We start from the raw sequence: 21,320 nt of genomic DNA, 5'->3' as shown, positions 1-21,320 counted from the left end.
GGTAGAGGGAGAAGCAGGCTCCTGGCCAAGCAAGGGAGCCCGATGCAGGGCTCGATCCCAGGACCCTGGGATCATGACCCAAGACGAAGGCAGATGCCCAACCGACTGAGCCACCCAGGCGCCCCTGAATATCTTCTTTTTAAAAAACTTCACTCCCTTGACAGTAGTACCTATATAATGCTGAGGTCTACTTTTGCCTGGGAATAAAACATGTGCTTTTCTGCTAACCTACAGACAGTGCTGGCTTATTTTCCCTTTAAATTCTGAGTCTCTCTTGAAATCAAAGGGAAACCAGTTTTATAAAATTCCAATCATGTCTATAATACATAAATGAGGAACAAAGGAGTCAGACAGGAATGGAATGATCTGACTAAAGAAATGTCAGTCACATAAACCAAAAATGGTTCTGCTTAAAGAACTAACAGGATTAGTTAAAAACAGATACAACAACAAAACAAGACTCAAAAACTGGAAATTTTTCTCAGTTGATATTATGAAAGAATACATGTGAGGTTACACATTCAAGTCCAGATGAACCCATTTGTGAAGTCCTATCTCTGTCCTGTTAAATCACAGAAGTCTTTGACTGCAAGAGAGACTGGAGCAAAATACTGGGGTTGATGAGAGCAAGTTCAGGACCTGTATGGGGGCAGGGAGAGGGGTATTTCAAAGAGTAAGATTTTCTGCAGGTTGGCTCAATGGTCTTGTTTTCATGAAACTGGGTTAATCTCATGTTTTTATGAATGAACATGAAATTTCTAGAGTCATTTCAAAAAAAACATAGCTGATTAAGGATCATACTTTGGCCACCCAAGTCATGCAAGTAGAGTATTAGCTCCTGAAGGGTCATATGTAGGTAGTATGGCTCCCCTGGACACGTGAATAAGCAAACCATTTGATCATGAGACATCTAAGATATATGAAGTTGGGGGAGGAGGGGTGGCAACAGCTTCCAATTATTCTGACTGAGATCCTTCCCAACTTTATAGCAGCACAATTAAAAATAAATCAAACAGAAGAGTCTGAGGGCCCTGAGGAATTTCCCCACACATTCTCCTGATATCCACATTCAAATCTGAGCTAAAACGTACCTTCTAAAATTTAGCTTCTCCTGCACTTAGGGTAAAGAGGAAAATTTACTATACTTAGCTTCAGGAAGTATGCAACTTGGATTAGAAAATTTAAAATAATTTATCACTAAGTCAAATTAAGTACCTTCTCATAGTAAGGTGAACACACACCATCTTAAAAATCTTGCTCAAAATATAAGCCATAATCTCCCTCTACTCTTGAATTATTATTTCTGTATTTTCAAAGCTATGCAGCAATGTGATGTACAGTGGTATAAAAATAAGCTTACTGATAAGCGTAAGCACACTTAGTTCCTAATTCGAGATGTGACGATGACAAAAATCAAATTTAAGCTGTAAGCAAATACAAACACGGGGGTAGGTTAAGACGAAGTTATAACAGGTATAATTCTGTTCATCACAAATCCAAATGATGATTCCCTTAAGGTAAAAACCATACAGTAGAAATGAGATTCTCAAAATAATGAAAAAAGAGCCCCTGAAACACTTTAACAGCAATGTATACTAAAAATAAGGAAGAAAGGAAAGATGAAATACAAGCGTCTTCCTTTCCCACCTAAAGACGCACCCTCAGAAAGAGCAGGGAAACAAACACAGTGAAGTCAGCAGCACCGTGCTGACCAGGTGTTCTGCGGTCGCCGTGACCCAGCTGCAACGTCTGCTGTAGCTTCCTGCACCAAGTCTGCTGCTTTGCCCTCCCCGAGCATCTGAAGAGAAATGACATGTTTCTCTTCAGAGGTGTTAAAAACTTGGGTTGCCTAAAGGACAGATGTAAGTTTGACACCTACGATTAATAACCACAGTGTATTAGGCCAGTGGGAACTTTCACTATGTTGAAGCCAGACAAACTCACTGCTCACACGGTACTCAGGCACCCAAGTGCCAGGACCCAGGGGAGACAACAAACTATTTTTTTCTTTTAATACTTTACCATTGGCCTACAGGGATTGCCATAAATAAGATTCACAGAAAGGAAGGCTTGGGAGCAGGCTTTTAATAAATTCTCTAGGGTCCTTGCTCTGAAATATTTAACAAGCTTTGGCATCTTCTTACTCTCTATGAAAACCACCAACTCAAGCCAAGGTTCACTGTGCTTTAGGAACTGACACCAAATGTGTTATTATTATAGGTGCTTTCTTGTTAGGCCTGATTTATCTGAACTAAGAATTCTTACTTAAAATTCTGTGAGACACTCATTCATAAGATTTCTGGTATAAACACACCTCTAAAAATTCCAGTTCTGAAGGATGTAATTAGCCAATTAAAATTTCCCCTTCAGAAGGAAAAAAGCTGTATTGGCAAAGGTGGTTCGGTTCTCTTGAGTAAGTAATACTGTACTTAGGTCAGAGGTAAAAGCTGTGCAAGCATATGTAAGGCAGTGTTTGTCTAAAGCAGAGCAAAAGCGTACAGAATTGTTAAAATGAGCTACCAACGGAAACATTTCAGTGCCTGCCAATTGGCCCTAGCAGCATATAGCTGAATTTATATGCAGTTACATACCAGTGGAAGATCTCTTTGTGAGGAAGGGGAGGTCAGGGCCCTCCCCCACCCCCAGAGGTTTTTCTAGTTCTCACACCTGCAGGCAGCAGATGCAGTAAACAAGCAGTTGTTTGTAATGCAAATTCAAGTAACGAGGATGCCTCGGGGCTGCTCCCACCTTAAGCTCAAACACAAATGGTCACCCTGCCCCTGACACCCTAGATGAAAACTTATCACTGAGGATGTCAGTTACACAAACACTAAGTCCTGCTAAGGACAGAGTTAAAGAGCAAGAAGTCACAAGCATGGTTAGGGGTGAATAAGAGAGGCTGCCTTCCGGTTAAAGTGTTTTGGATCGCAGACACATTAAAAACAGCTGTTGGGTATTAAAAACCAAAGACTGCAACTCCGGTCGGACCGTTAAAAAGAAAAATGGACATAGCCTTGTGGTTAAAAACTGAAAAACTTGTGTAACTGTGCAAACTGCAGAATATCACAAGAAAATATGTCTAAAATAAATACGTCCTAAATAAAATGTAACAGAATAAACCAAAGCAGCAGATAACAGGGTAAGGTAACTGCTTCCTGACCACACCTCTTTCCTCCATTCTACACCCACCAACATTTATTCTGGCCACAAATCTTTCCTAAACAATGAATGACTGTTCAATTCACTGACCTCAAAATTTTAACATATGTACTAACAATAAATACCTTCTATTCTATCAAAATTTCAAAATGATTAGCATGGGGGTCGGAGGGTACGGGTGGCTGGAGAGACCTAAAGCAGAAAATGCTGATTTAGAGAAGAGATGCTTAATTTTCAAGATGCTTAGGGATAATATATGAATACCAGTAGATTTTTATTACATCGACTTTTAATAAATTATTGTTTTGAAAGGAGAAGTGGCTGAGCTAAGGAATAAATCCCACAAATACTTACTAAGCATTAACTGTGTTTACAGCTTAAAAGTGTTTAAGATCGTTTTAGTGGTTATTTTCTATTGTTACCAAGTCAGAGACTACAATTTAGATTTGTCAGAAAGATTATTTGTTGTTCTCAAAAGTCTTTAAACAGAAATCTTCAATTATTCCTTATCTAAAACATATTCTCCTCCTCAAAAACAAAAACAACAAAAAAATAGCCCAACTACAAAAGAAGTATCTGATATGTTTGCATATTTAGTTCAACAAATATAAAAATCTACAAATTTTAAAACTCAGAAGCATTTATTTGGGAGTGGTCCCTAAATATTAAACTGTATTTGCTTTGATTAATCACTTTCTAGGCAGGAGATTCGTATGTACCACACAGATATCTCTATCATTAAATATCTGAAAAGCCTTTTAAAATAAAACGTGAAAACACTATTTCCTATAACAACCATCATAAAATCTCCAAGATCACCATTTTAACTATTATATGAAAATCAGAAATATCTCATTCCCTACTTGAAAGTTCAAATATCTTTTAGAAATTTATGGAAAAATAATTACAGGAACTTCTAAATCACAGTGCCACATCAAGTGGTTATATTCCATGTACCTGTCATTCTAACAACTGAAGACTACAAATAATCACACAAATACTCTTGTTCATAATCGATTCCTCTCTGCTACTTTGGTGCATCTTTTAGATCCCAGATTGTGTTCACTGAGGTATTAACAACAGTACTTTCCCTAGATGTCCATGATTTTATTTATTTATTTTTTTTCCACTTAGTGGAAGCACTGGGCTAATAAGGCAAAGACCATAAGTTCCATCTTCACAATCCTGGATTTGTTTCCCTTAAGGGTCAGTCAGATTGAAACCCTAATCCCCAAGACCCTGCATACATACATGTTCTTCACTGGGGGTTAGGTGGTGGAGAAAAAGGCTGAAATAGGGGAAATATATTGATGAATCAGTGAAAATCCATCACTACCACAGGAGGGACGAGTCTCAGGGAGAACTCCATCACCAGCACATTTCACATTCACGTACTACGTAAGTTACCCTTTAGATGTTTTCCTACTATATAAATGACATTTCCACTTCCCAACAAAAGAAAAATATCATCAAATAACATATCTGAAATTCTTCAAAGTGCTAAACATTTGAATGATGCGGTTATATTGCCATGGCATTTTTAGAACTTTAAAAGTTAACTGAGCCATGAGATAAAAAGGACAATTTTCATTAGGGTTACCTTCAAGTGATATTTTCTCAACAATTGGCAATAAAGTAAAAATAACTCATGCCCACCCCCTCAACTGATTTTTTTAAAAGATCTGAGAGAAAGAGAAAGAGAAAGCAGGGGGGGAGGGGCAGACGGAGAGGGAGAGGGAGAGGGAGAGTCTCAAGCAGATTCCGTGCTAAGCACAGAGCCCGATTAGGGGCTCTGTCTCATGACCCTGAAATCAGGACCTGAGCTGAAACCAACGGTCAGTTGTTTAACTGACTGAGCCATCCAGGTGCCCCCCGTCCACCAGCAACTGATTTTTAAAAAACATCAGGTAATACAATAAAATAAGACACGGTCTTAAAAGCTGAAGTAACACTCTAAATGTACAGCCCCAAATGAGGTAAAGTAGTTCTGATTCTAGATAGCTTGCCGGCAGTGAAAGCTATACAGTACTTAATTAACTGAAAAATTAAATCAATTTTTTCCTCTCATCAGCATAAACAGCACAATACTCATAAAATCATGAATTTGTTGATTTCTTTACTTGATTTCATGATAACTGGCGATCTGTTATTTATTAATCTTAACCAATAAGCCAAAAGCTAAATTCCAAGTGTAAGACATCAAAAGTAGCACCCTTTTAAGGCAGCCATTCTTCACAGCAGGTCTTATTTAGTAATGACTGGTCACATATAATGAAACTATTTCTGATGTGTTTTAAAAAACAACTATTTTGCTAAAATACAAATTAACTTGCACTTCTGAAAATAATTTGCCAACATCAGCGTGTTACTCACTGTTCTTGGGATGGGTGGAGAAAGAGATCCATTTGACATGTATGGGTCATTATTCATATTTGGCATCATTATGTACCCGGAATAACTCGAGTAGGAGGGTCCCTTATTGTAGAGGCCTCCATCTGGATGCTTTCCTGGGAGAATCCAAATAACGATCAATAATGCATTGACTTCCTTTTTATATCAGTGCATTTTTCATCTGAAAATCTAATAGTTCTATGACAAATCAGACCTTACATAAAAGACTTGTTTACAAAATACTGTAACTGAATTATTACGCTCTATTTTAAATTGACAGTATTTATTCTCTTAAATGGCTTAGCAGTGAAACAGATGTTTTAAAAACATGTGGTTCAATTTACTTCCACTACTGACTGGTGTTTTTACAAAAATAAGTGTTATTCATCTAACTTAATTTGTTCTAAAACTAACAAACTGGCCCAAGAAATACAGACACATGAAAGAACACACACAAACCTAAAGCTGTATTATAAACATATTAGGCCATCTAGCTATCCACACACACATATTTACACACCTGAAGTTTTGAACAAACTCAAAAATTCTACCTGTGCTTCCAGATTTCTAGAAAATTTCTAGATTTTCCTGAGGGAAGGAGCTGTATCTAGTATATACGGGCAACTACCAAATTTATGAAAGATTAACTCCAAGAGACTTAATTTTATATACTACCCCATTCTGCCAAAGAAATCTGTGTGTTTAATATACGCCTTTCTTCTCTTTAATCTGTGTAAATACTTTGTAGCTCAGAAGGAAGTCTGATATTATAGTTTTCTTCCCTTCTTTTCCTGGCTGACATTTTGTATGAATACTTTATTCTGGTCAAGCCAATTCTAAGTAAAGGAGAACAGAAAATGCAGACTATTCGACAAGAAAACCCTACAGATTATTTGATTATTTTAAAGTCACATGGAGTTCTAGCTAAATCTAAAAAATATATGCAATTTTTAAAGTTTTGAGCAAGAATTAGAAACGGGGAGAAAGTCTATCATCTTCCATATGCAAAGGTCCTAATTTTAAGAATAAAGTTTTATATTTTTACAAATTAGATTCTGATTTACTGAGTCATATTTAATCTGTGCATTCACTGCCTGCCTTCTCACTACAATAAGAAACAGCAATTTTACAAATGAAAATCCATTTGAAACTATTCTTGTTGGAAAACAAATTGGTGTAGACTGTCACTCTGGAACAATGCAGAAAAAAATACTAAAGGTCTAAGCCAATTAGAACTTGGGCTAAAATAAGGAAAAGAGGAAAACTTATTATAGACATTTCCCCTTCCACACAGAATCTGGAAGCCAACTAAAATCCAAAGGCCCCTAACTCATTCAAAGACAGTTTTTAAATTATGTAAATATACATGAGAAATAGGCAGTAAGTTTCCTGGGTTTTCTTTCCCATTTTGTTAAAATAGTGGGCACAGTCTTACCACACTTGATCCCCGTTTCTTCGACTCAAAAAAAAAAAAATCACAAATCTACCTATATTCACAAACTGCACATATTAAATGATAAACCTGGGAGAAGTAGAATTAGGGTCTTACCGTCATCAGGATGTTCTCTGGCCTTGTCATGGTAGGACTCCTGAGAGGTTTGTGCTTGTCTGGCCACCTAACAGCAAGAATCCCCATCCCCGAAATAAAGAAAATCAACTTTGAGTTTGTGATTAAGCATGTGTCCACTGGTAATTCAAAGGAGGAGGACTGGGTGCAACTCAATCTACCTATTTTATCAATCTAGGAGGGGTAAGGCTGGGGTTGGAAACCTGGAAATCTTTTGCTTTTTCAACACATATTTTTGAGTGATTATTATGTACCCAGGACTAGAAAGCATAAACGAGAATAACAAAAACAATAACAGTATAGTAAATTTGGGAAAGCTCCACATGCTGCTCTGACTGCTGATTGCTGTAGAGCATCCCAGCTGCTTGGATACCTAGTATGACAGGAGTTTGATTTAATGGGGTTCATCATTTTGATAGCTCCTTTAAACCCCTGTTCACAGTCAATCAGAGCTGATTAAAGTCGGGCAGAAATATCACTTTACAACTATAAGGACATTTTAAATAAAAAACTAGGAACTCACATTTAGGGGTCCTAAGGCAAGTGTCCCAAGCCAGTCCCAGCAGAAGCCCCCCTCCTTATAACCTACCATGGCTGGCTCAAGCCCAAGCTGAAGCTGACAAAAAAAAAAGTGAACTATTCTGTGGTTAAAGGGAGGAAAATTTGAGAGTTGGGTTATAAACATCTAAAAGGTAGCCCAGCTAATATCAGTTCTGGTAACCACCATCCACCCAGACTCAACCACGTGCAAATCAGTGGTATTACCCATTCACTATCTTCCCTGGTCTGCCCCATGCCCATTTACCACCTCGGCAAAGATTAACAAAGCCCTAATCCCTGGGTTCTATGCTTCAAGCTGCAAGACCCTTCTTCCCAGAGCAAAAACATAAAACGTGAACTAGGTGGCAAATTTATTTATGGAATAAGAACGGACAAGCAAAATGAGCAGAAAGAAAAAGAGGCTGCTCTACAAATATAAGAGTTTGGCCTCTGAGTGTTTTGGATGTTATTTGGTTCCTTGGACATATGTCCTCCAGGTAACCTCCTCCCCCCAATACATATTCACAAACCTTTTAAGTGGGTTTGGGTGCACCCTAGCCGCCCCCCCACGCCGGTCCCCCTCAAATTGGCATGTTGGGGTGAAAGATTCGAGGATAACGAACACCCGTGTGTTCTCCTTAGAACCCAGGCCCCCAGCCTTCCAAATGCGTACTCACCCCTGCCATTGGTATAAAGAAGGTAACTCTGTAGTGCTCTTAAACATGTTGTTTAAAACCCAAAATGTCCCCGCCCCCAAAACCACATGCTTTCTTTTTGGGGGCAGAAGGATGCCATTTAAGGGAAAAGGGTATACCCTCCAAGTTTCTTTGGAGGGAAAAAGCGTTGGTGAAATCATTTGAGTGTCAGGACTTTTCTACCGGATTTCCTCCAAAGCGTTTCCCAGTTGTTAAACCAGGGTGGCCAGTGGAAGTGTCGGGTATCAGGGTCCATCCGCCCCCCCCCCCTTTCTGAGAAACTCTCCACCGCCTGAAATAGCCCTTCCGCGCGGTCCTGCTTGCGGCTTTCTCTCGCCTGTACGCACGTGTCTCTATTTACTCTACTAGGGTTACCTGCGCTATCGCCCGCAGCGGGCCAGGAGATCAGATAAAGCGCTTTCCACCCTCCCCTGAGTGGGTGCCCTGGCTTCCGCCACATCTCGACTCTGACTCTCCTTTCTTCTACAAAGATTTAAGGCCTGATTCGGGCCCAAACTTACCCCAAATATAAGCGCTTTTTTACTTTAAGTGGCCGGGATTGGAGAAAACTAGCGTTGCCGGCGGTACCGGGAGGGCCCCCCTTCAGGGGGGAGGGGTGGCTCGGCTGGGGGCGCCCACGGCTCCCAGCAGCCGGCCCGGGCGCTGGGACTCCGGCAGCCGCAGAGACCCAGGCGCGCGCCCCCTCGGCTGGCGGGCTCCGCGCAAACCCCGCTCCGCGGCGGTTGGGACCGCCCCGCCTGTCCCCGGCCCACGCCCGCCTCCCCTTCCTCTCAGCCAGCGGCTCTGCTCATCTCTACCTAAGCTTTGGTGGTTTAACGCACTTTTGCAGAGACATCTACCGAGAGAGCTAGCGGGTGCACTCTGTCTTCCGTTCTACGGAAGAACTTCTCAGTGTTGTTCAGACATCCTGGCTTTAACGAGTCGCACCCTCTCAACCCCACTAAAAAGTCCGCAGGCGAAACGTTATGGGTTAAGGGCAGCTTCTCCTACCCACAAACCAACAATTTAAGTCATCGAACCTCAGAACTGATCCACTTGGAATACCCTTCCCTGCACACTCCACCTCCCACCGACACCAACACACACACGCACGCACGCACACACACAGGAAGAATGTTGACCAGGGGCCCATCCAACTCCCCCCACCCCCACCCCAGCAAACGAGGGACCTACTCGGGACCCGTCAGTCGAGGCTCCCCGGCGCCTTCCCTCCTTCTCTGCTCTTCCCCGGGACCCACCACGCCTCTCCGACCTCTGGGCAGCGGCCCGCTCACCTCGTGTCCGTTGCTGGCCGGGATGATTTCAGACTCGTTAACCAAGGAGGACTTGATGTCGGCTAAGTCGCCTTCCTCTTCGGGGTGACTGATTTCTGCGAAGATTTTCTCCTTCTGAGGATCGCCCTCGTCTTTGAAGGGGATCATCTCGTCGGTGGCGCAGAGTTCCGGGTCTCCCCCGCCGCCGCCGCCGGCCCCGGAGAGTTGGGGCATCCCGACCACTCTATAATCTCCGCTCCGCTGGAGGAGCACCCGAGGCGACAGCAGGAAAGACAGGGGGTCAACGACAGAGGGAGGAGGAAAAGGAGAACTGGAAGAATGCGTGAGAGAAGAGCAGGCGGAAACCCGGCCGGCGGCCCCGCGGCCCGAGCAGCTGCGTTGGTGCCCGAGCCCCGGCAGCCGCCCGCGCCTTCCCGCTCCGCGGAGACCGGCGCCGACGCCCGCCCTCGAGGCCGAAGGGCACGGGGCTGCTAAGGCCGCCGCAGCCGGCGCCTCTGGGGGCGTCTGAGCTGCGTGGCGCGTGCTAGGCTAGGCTGCCCCGGCGGTCACCCCACGCCCCCGGCGTCTCCAGGTTCTGCGCGCGAAGGACGCCGGTTCCGGAGGGAGGCACGACTCTCCCAAGTGCAGAGGGTCCGTCGGCGCGTTTCTAGGCAAACCTCTCCACCCTAGCTTCCCCGGTGGCCGATTTGGGAGTTTGTTTTCCGAGAAAGGAGGCAAGCTGGGCAAAAAGGCTCCGTTTGCCCCAGCAGAGAAGGTGCAAGGAGAATCAGAAAATAACGAAATGTCCACTTCCTGGAGAGTAAAAAAAAAAAATTAAAGAGCCACCCGGGTTGAGATGTCCGTTTTAGAGCTTCTTATTTCCTTCCCTTTCGCTTCAGTTTTCCTTCTCCAGGCGCATTTAATCTGCTGGAGGAGGAGGAGGAAAAGGTGGGGGAGGAGTAGGAGGGAAGAGAAAGAGAAGAAGTTTGCCAAGAATAAAGTTTGTGCCGGCGAGCGCTGGGAGTCGGCAGTGAAGGGTACGGCGGGGTCTCAGGGAGTCACAGCAGGGGCCTCGGACCCAAATGCTTCTGCGGGGAGCTCGAGCCGACACACACACACACAGCCCGACCCCTCTTTGTTCCCGGCTCGAGTTTCTCAGCCTGGCGCTCTTGCTCGCCGCTCTCCACGCCTCCGCCGGGCCGCTCTGTCAAAGCAAAGAGCTGCACCCTTCGGGTTCGCCTGGCCGAGGGGAGGGGGGTGCCCCGAGCTTGGCGGTGTTCGAGGCTCCGGGCGCGTCCCGGCTCCTCGGACCGTGAGTGCTCAGCCCAGGTCCCTCCTCCGCACCCTGCCCCGCAGGTGAGCGGCTGCGCCTCCCCACCGCTTCTCCTCCTCCCGCGCCTCGCTGGCGCTGAAAAGCTACCCACTTGCGTCGCTTCTCCTCCCCCTCCCCTCCCCCGCCTCCAGCTCTCCTTGGCCGCCCGCTGGGGAAGGGGGGGCGGCGAGAAGGAGGTGGTGATTGAGGACTTCTTTTTTCTTTTCCCAGAGCCTGTAGGACGAGTCCTAGTTGTGTGTGTGTGTGTGTGTGTGTGTGTGTGTGTGTGTGTGTAGGACGAGTCCTAGTTGTGTGTGTGTGTGTGTGTGTAGGACGAGTCCTAGTTTTGTGTGTGTGTGTGTGTGTAGGACGAGTCCTAGTTTTGTGTGTGTGTGTGCGCGCGCGCCTAGAGGAAAGGATCAAGCAACTCGCTGAGAGAAGGAAGGACCCGGCGCTTCCTGTAACCCACGGAGAAGCACCCTTTGCCCGCGTGAAATTGACAAGAAACTCTGCCCGAATGGCTTAACTTCATCATCTAAGTATCTCTTCTCTTGTACCCCCCACACCTTCCTCTGCCAGTGTCTCCCGCCCCCCCTTCCCGCCTCCCTCTCTCTCCCTTCCTCCCTCCCTTTGGCTGGGCAACGAAGATGAAAGAGAAGCCGCCGCAGCTGTGATCGACACCACGTTGATAGATGCTCTGACAGAGCGGATGAGGCGGGAATTGGGGACAGAGAGAAGGAAAAGGGGAAAATATAACAGAGATTGCTCAACTAAGAAAACGGAAACAAGAAGGACAAGGAAGAGAGTTGTGGCTTTCCTAAAATATGTCGAAGGACAAGGGAGCACATGCTAGCAAAAATTAAATCTCCAGTCTTACCGAGAAAAATAGGACAAAGAAAAAACTGAAGACTGGATCTTAATTACTGCTTTTTTAAACAAGATCTCTTTCTGTGCATCCTCACCATGGGATGTACAGAGAAAGTTGCTCTAGATCTCTAGTGGATTTTGGGAGATACACGCCACAATGTATGGGAACCTCATAGAGAATGAAAAATCAACCCAAGGAGGGAGAGAGAAGAAGGCAAAAGGACCCAGGAGAGGGATGCCAGTAGAGGGAGGGAGGACTGGACAGTCTCTGGCACCTGGGACTGCACACTCAAAGAGACCCTTGAAGATGCAAATCCGAATCCAACCTCAAAAATTCCCCAGCCTCCACCATCTCTTTGATGAATTTTGTACAAGGACAGGACTTTTAAGGAGATGCTTTGTGAAAGTTACAGTATAAGCGAAGCTGAAGTTTGAAAACACATTACATTTTGTTCCTTGGCTCTCAAACCCCCTCAGTTAAAAATCCAGGCAAAATTATTATACCTAATACACTAGCCATCTGTAAAACCTCAGAACAGTAAACAAGAGGCAGGAAAAATAAGTCTCCATCTACCTTAAATTGAAAATAAGGAAAACTTTACAGAATCAGACTTTAGCTCTATTTTATAGGAATAGTCATGCAAAGATCCCTCTTTCCCTAAGGAAAAAATTGCATGCTGCTGGGCATTATATAAGTAAAGACCTTAACAGTGCTCCAAATGAGCACTTAAAACTTTGACTAGGGATGGGAAATTTACTAAAAAGCAATTTTAAAAACTATCAAAGGGTTCAATTGGGCACATACAGAATGGTCAGTTGTAACACATATTCTATTTGGGAGATTGGAGCAAAATTAAGGATCTGGTGATGGAAGCCAGGAAGAGTAAAACATTCAATACACTTTAAATAGCTGACAATGCAAAGCCTTAGAGAAGAAAAAGAAGAAGAATATTCTGCTACAATGTGTCTATAAGACAATACTAAAAAGATAGGAGAAAAACCATTTTTTTTAATTGGTGGCAGTAGTCAACTTCCCTTTAAGTTATGCACCAATGTGAGTGTAAAGTACTAGTGATGTGAACATGTAGCTATGTTAGACATTAATACCCTCTGTTCTAAAAGAAATATGGGAAAGTAAAGTCAAAAGTCCTCCTATAAATGTGCCAATTTGGCTGATAGGAAAAGAACTGGTAAATGCAGTTTCACCAAAGTAGCCAGAGTAGAGGTTCCTTTTCATCAGAACATTGAGGAGGGGGCAGGAGGGGGGGGCACACAGAATTGCCAGAGAATATTTTCTGGAAGCCAAAAAGAGATTAAATGACAACTCCTACATCTCCCTGTTTAAGTGTTACAACTAATTCGAATCCCATTTTCTGCTTCATGTTAATTATCTGGACTCCCGGAGTCTTTTGGAGCTCAGCTCCAGGTGTCCTGGAGATTGGGAGCTCGAGAAGATGGGCATTTGGGGAATAATAACTAGTAGGAACTGTTCACTAGAAGGGCCGAGGGTAGGTGGCTATGTTTGGTATTTTTCGGGAACCCTCTCCTGTGGAAACACTGTTTCTAACGAAATCACCAGCGCTTTCCTCTGTTTCTGTGGCTGTTGGTCCTCCTCGTGGCTTGCGGGTGTTGACTGAGTGTCCTCAGCATTGTTGCAAATCTTGAGATGGGCTGAACTTAAAGGGGGCTTTACGAGGCGAGAAAACATTCACCCAAGTTTATTTAGAGCTTTGTCTGGGAAGGAGGTTGACATTTCCACGTGAAGTTTGTCTTTACCGGGGTCGGGGGTGGAGGGTAGGGTGCTTGGGAAGCAGGGGCACTCGGGAGGGGTGAAGTAACCTTGGGAAGACGTTCCTTCCTCTCTGACAGGTTCGGTGATGTTCCAGGCAAAGGCATCTCTGTCGCCGGGACGTCTTTTCGAAATCGCGTGGGGGCTGCTATTACATATGCAGCCGCCTCTTTGGGTGCACAGTCCGGGATGTGGTGGGTGCGGCGCGGGAGAAACGCCGCCGCCCGCCGCCCCCTTCACTCGGATGTAGAGGCGGGTTGTTCGTGTGAACTCGAGCGAACGACTGGAGGTTGGCTGTTGCAGGTTCACTCCTTCAGGATGTGGGTTTCAGGGGGCGTTTTGATGTGATTTAATTCCGACCGTAAAACAATTGCTAGGGGCTGGCTGGATTGCTGTTGGTTTTTCCCCTCTTGGTGGCTTTGGTTGGTTTGGGTTTAGTTTGGGAGCGAACAGTGACTTGTTTTATATCAACACTTCCCTCAGTGCCGGGCGCGGTCGCCGGCGCTGCGCGTGGGGGACTAGGCGCCCACCCCGAGCCGGAACCGAGGGTGGGGAGCGGAGACCGGCCTCGCAGTCCGCAGGGTAAATGGGGCCCAGCCCCCCGCGGGTGTGGCCAGGGGAACTAGGAGAATGACCCCCACCCCCAACAGAGACCCCTCCCTCCGGCGATTTTGCTGCTAAGTCGACTCGGCTACAGACACTCAAGTGAGTCCTTAATTACAGGGAGGAGAGAAAAGCGCGGTGCCCTTCAGAGCCCTCTCCGCCCCCTCGGTCCTAACCCGCCGCCCAGACTCCGGGTCTTCCCCTTTGTGTGGCCTGGACTCTCCTCCAGCTACAACTTTGGTGGGATCCCAAAGGAAGGAGGTGGCGGGGGCCTACGCAAGAGGATGCTGGAGGAGAGAGCAAGAAGGATGAAGAACTAGAAAAACGAATAATGTCGATTGCAGAGACGGACGGAACTCCGGCACCCTCGATTTCCCACCCCAGCTTCGCCAGGAGACTAAAGCTGTGGGCACCTTCAGTTTAACGGACTTCGCAGAAAAGAGAAGGGAGGGGCGAGGTAAATGGCAGTTTGTGTCCCAGGGGTTCTTCCGCCTCTTCTTGTCTCCTTCTAAGACAAACAAACTCAACCCCCTACTCGCCGGGGTAACTGAACTCGTAGCACCGTGAAAATGTCGTCCCCAAATTCCGCCGCGTGCAGACGCCGGGCTTCCGCGGAGCCGGCGCCCGTTGGCATCCGCAGCTCTGCACAGCCTTGAGGGTTCCGCCCACGGAGGCCCCGCGGCCGCCCGCCCCTCCAGCCCTCCGGTGGCTTCTCCCGCGCTCGAGCGGGCGCGGGCTGAGCTCGGCGTCCGCAGCTCGCTGGTTGGGGGCCCGACGCGCGCCCGTCCAGGGGCTGTGTCCTTCCAAGGCCCGCGAAGGAGGGCCACATCCCAGCCCATCTGGGACCAGCCGATTCTCTGTCAACGGGGAAGCGAGGGTTCCCATCCCCGGGCATCCCAGAGCGAGAGGAGTCAAGCTGGGGTGATGGCGGACAGGAACGAGGGGACGAGGGGCGCGTAAGAGTCCCGCCACGCACCTTCACGGCTGGGCTCCGCGACGGGAACCCCTGTCAACCCTCCCTCCCCTCGCCACGGGGACCCCGACTCCCGTGCAGAGGAGCCGGCGCTACGTCTGGAAGGGGGAATCCCCAGAATGGAGTAGAATGGATGTGCGACCTGGGATAAATTTGCAGGCCACAGGACAGCTCGCCTAATGGGCTGGAAGTAAAATTCTTTTCCCTCCTGTCTGAAAACTTTTCTCAGGAACCTTAACTTGGCGTGGGGACCGGCCTCCGGCCCGGCGGACAGCACCGACTCGGCGGCCCGCCCCTTCGGCCCCTCCTTCCACAGCTAGTTCCCCTTCACCCGCTCTCGGGCCGGGGACGCGCGCCGGGCAGCCGCGCAGAGAGGCCGCCCCGCGCGCGCGAGCCGCGCCTTATATCCTCGGAGGGCGGCGCCTGCGCAGGGCCCGGCTGGGCGGCATGGCCTTTGAAGTCCTGGCGGCTGCAGCTTTCATCCTTTCTTTTTTCCCTTGCAGGCCCCTTTGTGTGACTAAATTTGGCAAGAATATGGATCCGAGCCAGTCTTTCCACGTGTGCTCCCAGCTCCCAGCTGAGAAGGCCAAGGGTTCTCTTCCGGGTAAGGAGACAGGGAGAAAGATCAAAGAGTTTGGGGAGCTGGATCTGAAATGTGAATTGAAAATAAAAATCAAGCCTGGACACATTCCAGTTTCTAAAGCAAAACCAACCCTTAGCAGAGGCCGTCTGGCTATGCCTTTCTTTCTCCTTCTGCTCTTTCTTACTCTTCTCTCCCTTTCTTTCCCGCAACCATTCTTGAGCACATGGAATAAAATAAAGAGGACATAGGGAAACACTTAGTTCCTTCAGATTTTGTCTTGCAGTAATTTTACTAGGGAAAATATCTTGTTCATAATTACTGTTATGTGAAGCTGAATTTCTTGAGCCATAAATATTGTCTTATTTCAATATGCTTCACACTTTCTTTTGTAGCCACATTTGGAAGAGAATGTTGACCCATGGCTGTGTGTTCATTGTGCATAGTGCTTCTTTTGCTACACACGGTATGGTGCACTAGTTTTCTTCCACAGAAGTTAGATCCTGCAAAACCAACGTTAATATTATTTGTTATCAAAGCACTCACTATCTGGTGTCTATGGTTTGAAATCCTCTTATTGACAGATTTCTGAAATCTTTTCCTACAGGCGATTAGCTAGAAAGTTTGTCTTTATAGTTTAGAAAACCACAAGGCCCCTTTTGGAATACAGTATTCTGTTGTTTCAGAAGTAACCCATATGAAGAGACTGCTTTGAAATAGTGTAATGCAGAGTCAGAAATCCTGGGTCTGACGTGGGTTCTGCCACTCCTGTCATGCTATGCTGACCTCAGGCAAGCCATTTAACCTTTCTGCAGAATGGGTGTAATAATGGCCTGCTTGACAAGATTGTTGTAAGAATTCAGTGAGATAGTGCATGTGAAAGTGTGTACAAATGTAAGGTATTATTAATCCATGAAGCAAAGATGATTCTGCAGGAGACCTGTAAGTTGCAAAACAAAACTTCTAAGGCACTAGGAATCTCTACCACGGGAGTAAATGGGGATTATTTCACACACATGCACATCCTATAACCATCTCCATATCTGCAACAGTTGTGTTACAAAAGTACCAAAATCAGCGTAGCATTTATTACCCCTGGAGTGTGATGAGAAAAAAAAACATTCCAAGGAGAGAGGGAATGTGCCTTAATTCTGCCTCATGCTTATAATGGGCTCTTTTTTTTTTTTTGAAGATTTTATTTATTTATTTGAGAGAGAGAGAGACTGAGAGAATGAGTGGGGGGAGGGGCAGAGGGAGAAGCAGACTCCCTGCGGAGCCTGACATGGGACTTGATCCCAGGATCCTGGGATCATGACCTGAGCCAAGCTTAATCAACTGAGCCACCCAGGCGCCCTTGTGGTGGCATCTTAATGAACAGATAAATGAATGTAGACACATGACACCGAAAATAGAATATTATTTTGTGAGGCATTTGACACAGCTTGTAATAACTCTGAGAACAGCCTTAGTCGTCTGATGGCCTATGAAAGGGTTAACATGTAGTATATATAGATAACATCCTCAAACAACAACAACATCAAGAACACAGGGCAGGGTGTCTAGAAAGGTGTGTAAGAAGTGTTTCTTGGGACTGTGTAAATACCATCCGAATTTATGTTTCAGAATAGAATGTGATTACGTATCTCAGACGGAGGTATCTCAAGTTTACAAGGCAATGAAGGTTATGGCCAGGGCTGGGTGTGAAGTGACAGGGCCGCCACATGTGTAGCACTTAGGGCATTTAGCTGAGGGTGCTTCATGCGTGATCCTTTCTTTTTTTTTAAGATTTTATTTATTTATTTGACAGAAAGAGAGCACAAGTAGGCAGGCAGGCAGGCAGGCAGAGGGAGAGTGAGAGGCAGGCTCCCTGCTCAGCACGAAGCCAGATGCGGGGCTCTATGCGGGGCTCCATCCCAGGACCTGGGATCATGACCTGAGCCGAAGGCAGACGCTTAACGACTGAGCCATCCAGGCGCCCTGCCTGATCTTTTCTAACTTAAGGTAACTCCTCTGATGGAGTTGTTTCCTGGGCTCCACCTCCTAGTATAAGCTTTTCAGTAAGACCTGGGTACAAAGTGGTGAAAGCAGGAGTAAGGGGTGGTTTCCAGGGTTCTGGTTCCAATTCTCCTTTTACTGTGGCCCAAGGCTGCCCCGGTACAGTCTTCCTGAGATGCTCCATCTCTTTTGGCTGCCTCCTGCTAGCAGCAACACTCATATTTTGCAAATGGTGTTGAAGGGACTCTATAGCAATGGGAGGGGGTACTTAGGGGGCACCTTCTATTTTTAATTTACCTTTCCCCAAATGTCCCAGATTAGAAGTGAATGCTGATCAAGTTCACTGTCAACTTCAGTCCTTCCTTTCACCCTTCTTTATGTATGCAGCCATTTTGAAATTTATTTTTGGCTGGAAAAAGAACATCGACCAAGGCAGTGAGGGTTTTGTCTTGTTTTGGGGGGCAGCGGGGAGGGCCTGAAAATACTCAAAGAAAACCTGGGGTCCTCTGTGGGAGAAAATAAACTCTCTGAATGGGGAGGCATGGTTAAAGGATTTTTCCTACTTTTATAAATCTATTTCCTCAGTGGATATGATAACGAGGTGTTCCTTGAATTGAGGTAAATGCACCTCTTAAGATGGACGGCCTCTGTAGTCTTCTCAGGCCTCCTGTACTGTAGAAGCAAGGCCCTGGGCTCTGTCTGCATTGAGCCAGAGTCTAATCCCTGCTCTGAGGCGAGAAGCCAAAGCCACAACCTTCTTGCCTGAAGGCAAGGGCACTACCAACAGAGCCATATGGAGATTAATGCAGAACAAGGTCATTAGTCTTGTTGTTTATCCAGTTACTCACAGCACAGATTTGTGTAAATTTCAGCTACAGTGGTGGTAGTCTGCCTTTGATTGAGTGTAATCTATACATTTTAGTGCTCCAGGAAAGTACCTAACTGACAGGAACAACATCCAAAGCTCAGAAAACACATCTACCCGGGCACAATGAAGCATGTTGAACAATTTTCCGGTGAGTTCCATCCAAGTAAATAAACCAACCTGGGGGGTCAGGATGGAGCCTCCTTTTTATCATGATATGACTTTTAGGGGTCCTTGTGATTGATTTGTATTTGTTTCCATTTGAAACCGGGTACCTGCTTTAAACCTTCCATTTACCTCTCAGAAGAGAAGGGACCTGGCCTATGTAACATTTGACCTTGGGGATGCTTTCTTTTTTAAAAGTACTTCTGTCCATAAAAACAGACTCATTGAGTAGAGTCATCCAGGCTAACATATACACTTATCCAAGACACAGCTTCTAGTTCTTAACTCTGTCTTGCATGTGCAGCTATGCTTAAACTGAGAATTAGCAATTATGGGAGTAATTCAGAAGGTAGGCAGAGCCAACGCAAATAGTTTAGGCTACAAAATTGTCATCTGGCTCAACTAAACACTTTTCTCTGGCAAAAATAAAGCTAATTTGCCTGATCTGAGTTTGATTTAAAGGTCCTACAATCCCACTCTGCCAATTACAAATCTCAAGTCCGCTTCCCTTAGGATAAATTGGCAGAAAGCAAGCGGCAGAGATAAATGACTATGCTATGCAGTTAGACAGTGCTTTTTGACTGCCAGTTCAGATAACTGTACAGAATCCCAAATATATTTTGAGGCTTGAATTATCCAGACATTTGACCTGTGCTGTTCAAATTCTCTGAATAATTTTTAGATTATTTTACTTTGTATTGCCGGAACAGCAAATCTCCAGGGGCTGAGTCACATAGACCTTGTAAGATCTCTCTTGCACGACTTCAGCAGCCTCCAGCTGGTGTCTGGCTTCCACTCTTGCTGGGTTCCATGCATACCCCACAACAGTCCATGCATCATAAAGCAGTCAAAGTCATCCTTGAACAGTTCCTAGTGTGGGGAGGAGGCTTCCAAGTTGCTATGTGGACTGGCTCCTGGCTTCCTTCCTCTTCCCTGCTCTCCAGCACCTGGCTCTCCTGCTGTTCCTCCAATGTGTAAAGTGCATGTGCGTGCACACACACACACACACACCCCAGTCCTTTATTTGTTGTTGACTCTGCCCAGAAACTCCTGGCCACATAGATATTCCCAGGACTCATTCTTCATGTTTCTGCTCAGATGACAACTCTTTCTCACTGCCGCCTCATCCCAATTCCGGGCACTGTCTATTCTTTCACAGCTTCATCTTTCTTCACCTGTCACTTCCTGACATGTTTTTAATACTTATTTATTTTTTACCTTCTTCTCCCACTAGAACATAAATTCCATGAAAGCGGGCACTTTGTTTTCCTATATCCCCACTGCCTACAACATTCCTTGGTGCACAGAAAATATACTAGATACATGTCGAAAAATGAATTAATACAGCTTTTGAACTCTCGGTTTCCTTATCTGTAATGCTTCCTTTATGGAAGATTACATATATTTGATATAAAACTACCTGGTGCACTGAGTAGGTAGTAACTATGGCTGTGGAGATCAGCACTGCCAATAGAAATATAGTCCAAGTCACATAGGTAATTTTAAATTAAGAAGTTAGAAAGGTTAAATTAATTTTAATAATATATTTATTTAACCTGAATATCCAAAATATTACCATTTTAACATGTAATCATTATAGAAACTTATTAATGAAAGATTTCACACTATTTTATATTAACTTTTGAAGTTTGGTGTCTTGTTTACTTACAACACTGTCAGTTCAGACCAGCCACATTTTGAGGCCTCAGCAGTACATGTGGCTAAGGGCTACTATATTAGACAGTGTAGCTGTATTCGGTCAACTATTTATTTTAAAGATTTTATTTATTTATTTATTTGACAGAGAGAGAGAGATAGCGAGAGCAGGAACACAAGCAGGGGAAGTGGGAGAGGGAGAAGCAGACTTCCCACGGAGCAGGGAGCCCGATGCGGGCCTCCATCCCAGGACCCTGGGATCATGACCTGAGCCGAAGGCAGACACCTAATGACTGAGCCACCCAGGCACCCCTCGGTCAACTCTTTCATGGTAAGAGTTTGTCTGATTCATCTTGGTAGCCCCCTTGCTACAATAGTATCTTGCACAAGTCCCTTAAAATGGTAGATGATGAAAAATGCATCAAAGAGTATTATAACAATATGTTGTTATATGCCATTTTTCATGGCAAATACAGATTTTCAACTTTATTGGAGAGTGAAATAAGTCTGAACTAGCTGGAGATTGTAATCATCACTCTAAGTACCTTATAATAGTGCCTTGCACATAATAACTCAACAAATAGTTATGGTTCAAGTGAATTGTTTCTTTGAGTATATTTTCACATTCTAAATAGTGGATTTACCATTGAACTTTAGGAAATATAGAAGTTGAAGATTTCCTGAAGCATATCTTTTTTTTTTTTTATTCTTATGTTAATCCCCATACATTACATCATTAGTTCTAGATGAAGTGTTCCATGATTCATTGTTTGTGCATAACACCCAGTGCTCCATGCAGAACGTGCCCTCCTCAATACCCACCACCAGGCCAACCCATCCTCCCACCCCCCTCCCCTCTAGAACCCTCAGTTTGTTTTTCAGAGTCCAT

The 21,320-nt window shown here is 45.3% G+C and overlaps 1 protein-coding gene and 1 long non-coding RNA gene across 7 annotated transcripts in view; one reads left to right on the top strand and one right to left on the bottom strand.

The window, feature by feature from the left end:
* Positions 1–11,015, bottom strand: part of LEF1 (lymphoid enhancer binding factor 1) — a 120,516-nt gene extending 109,501 nt beyond the window's left edge. For 2 of the 6 annotated variants that reach the window (XM_006727185.3, XM_031025608.2), the window contains exons 1-3: positions 8,335–8,358; positions 7,100–7,166; positions 5,533–5,666 (exon numbers count right to left, since the gene is read on the bottom strand). In XM_006727185.3, the coding sequence (XP_006727248.1) occupies positions 5,533–5,666; positions 7,100–7,166; positions 8,335–8,343 (210 nt within the window). In that variant the 5' untranslated portion in view covers positions 8,344–8,358. Of the gene's footprint in view, positions 1–5,532; positions 5,667–7,099; positions 7,167–8,334; positions 8,359–9,647 lie in introns of those variants that run through there. The other 4 variants (XM_006727183.3, XM_006727184.3, XM_031025575.2 and 1 more) reach the window with 4 other exon arrangements.
* A 2,321-nt stretch (positions 11,016–13,336) lies between these two features.
* The window catches only part of LOC145720338 (uncharacterized), a 26,326-nt gene continuing 18,342 nt past the window's right edge, over positions 13,337–21,320 (top strand). The window contains exons 1-2 of the long non-coding RNA XR_014143255.1: positions 13,337–14,654; positions 15,674–15,774. This is a non-coding gene — a long non-coding RNA (uncharacterized LOC145720338). The remainder of the gene's footprint in view (positions 14,655–15,673; positions 15,775–21,320) is intronic.

Source organism: Leptonychotes weddellii, chromosome 2 (genome assembly GCF_054177405.1).
Source record: "Leptonychotes weddellii isolate Sample4059 chromosome 2, ASM5417740v2, whole genome shotgun sequence".
NCBI lineage: Eukaryota > Metazoa > Chordata > Mammalia > Carnivora > Phocidae > Leptonychotes > Leptonychotes weddellii.
This window is presented reverse-complemented; position numbering and strand designations above follow the sequence as displayed.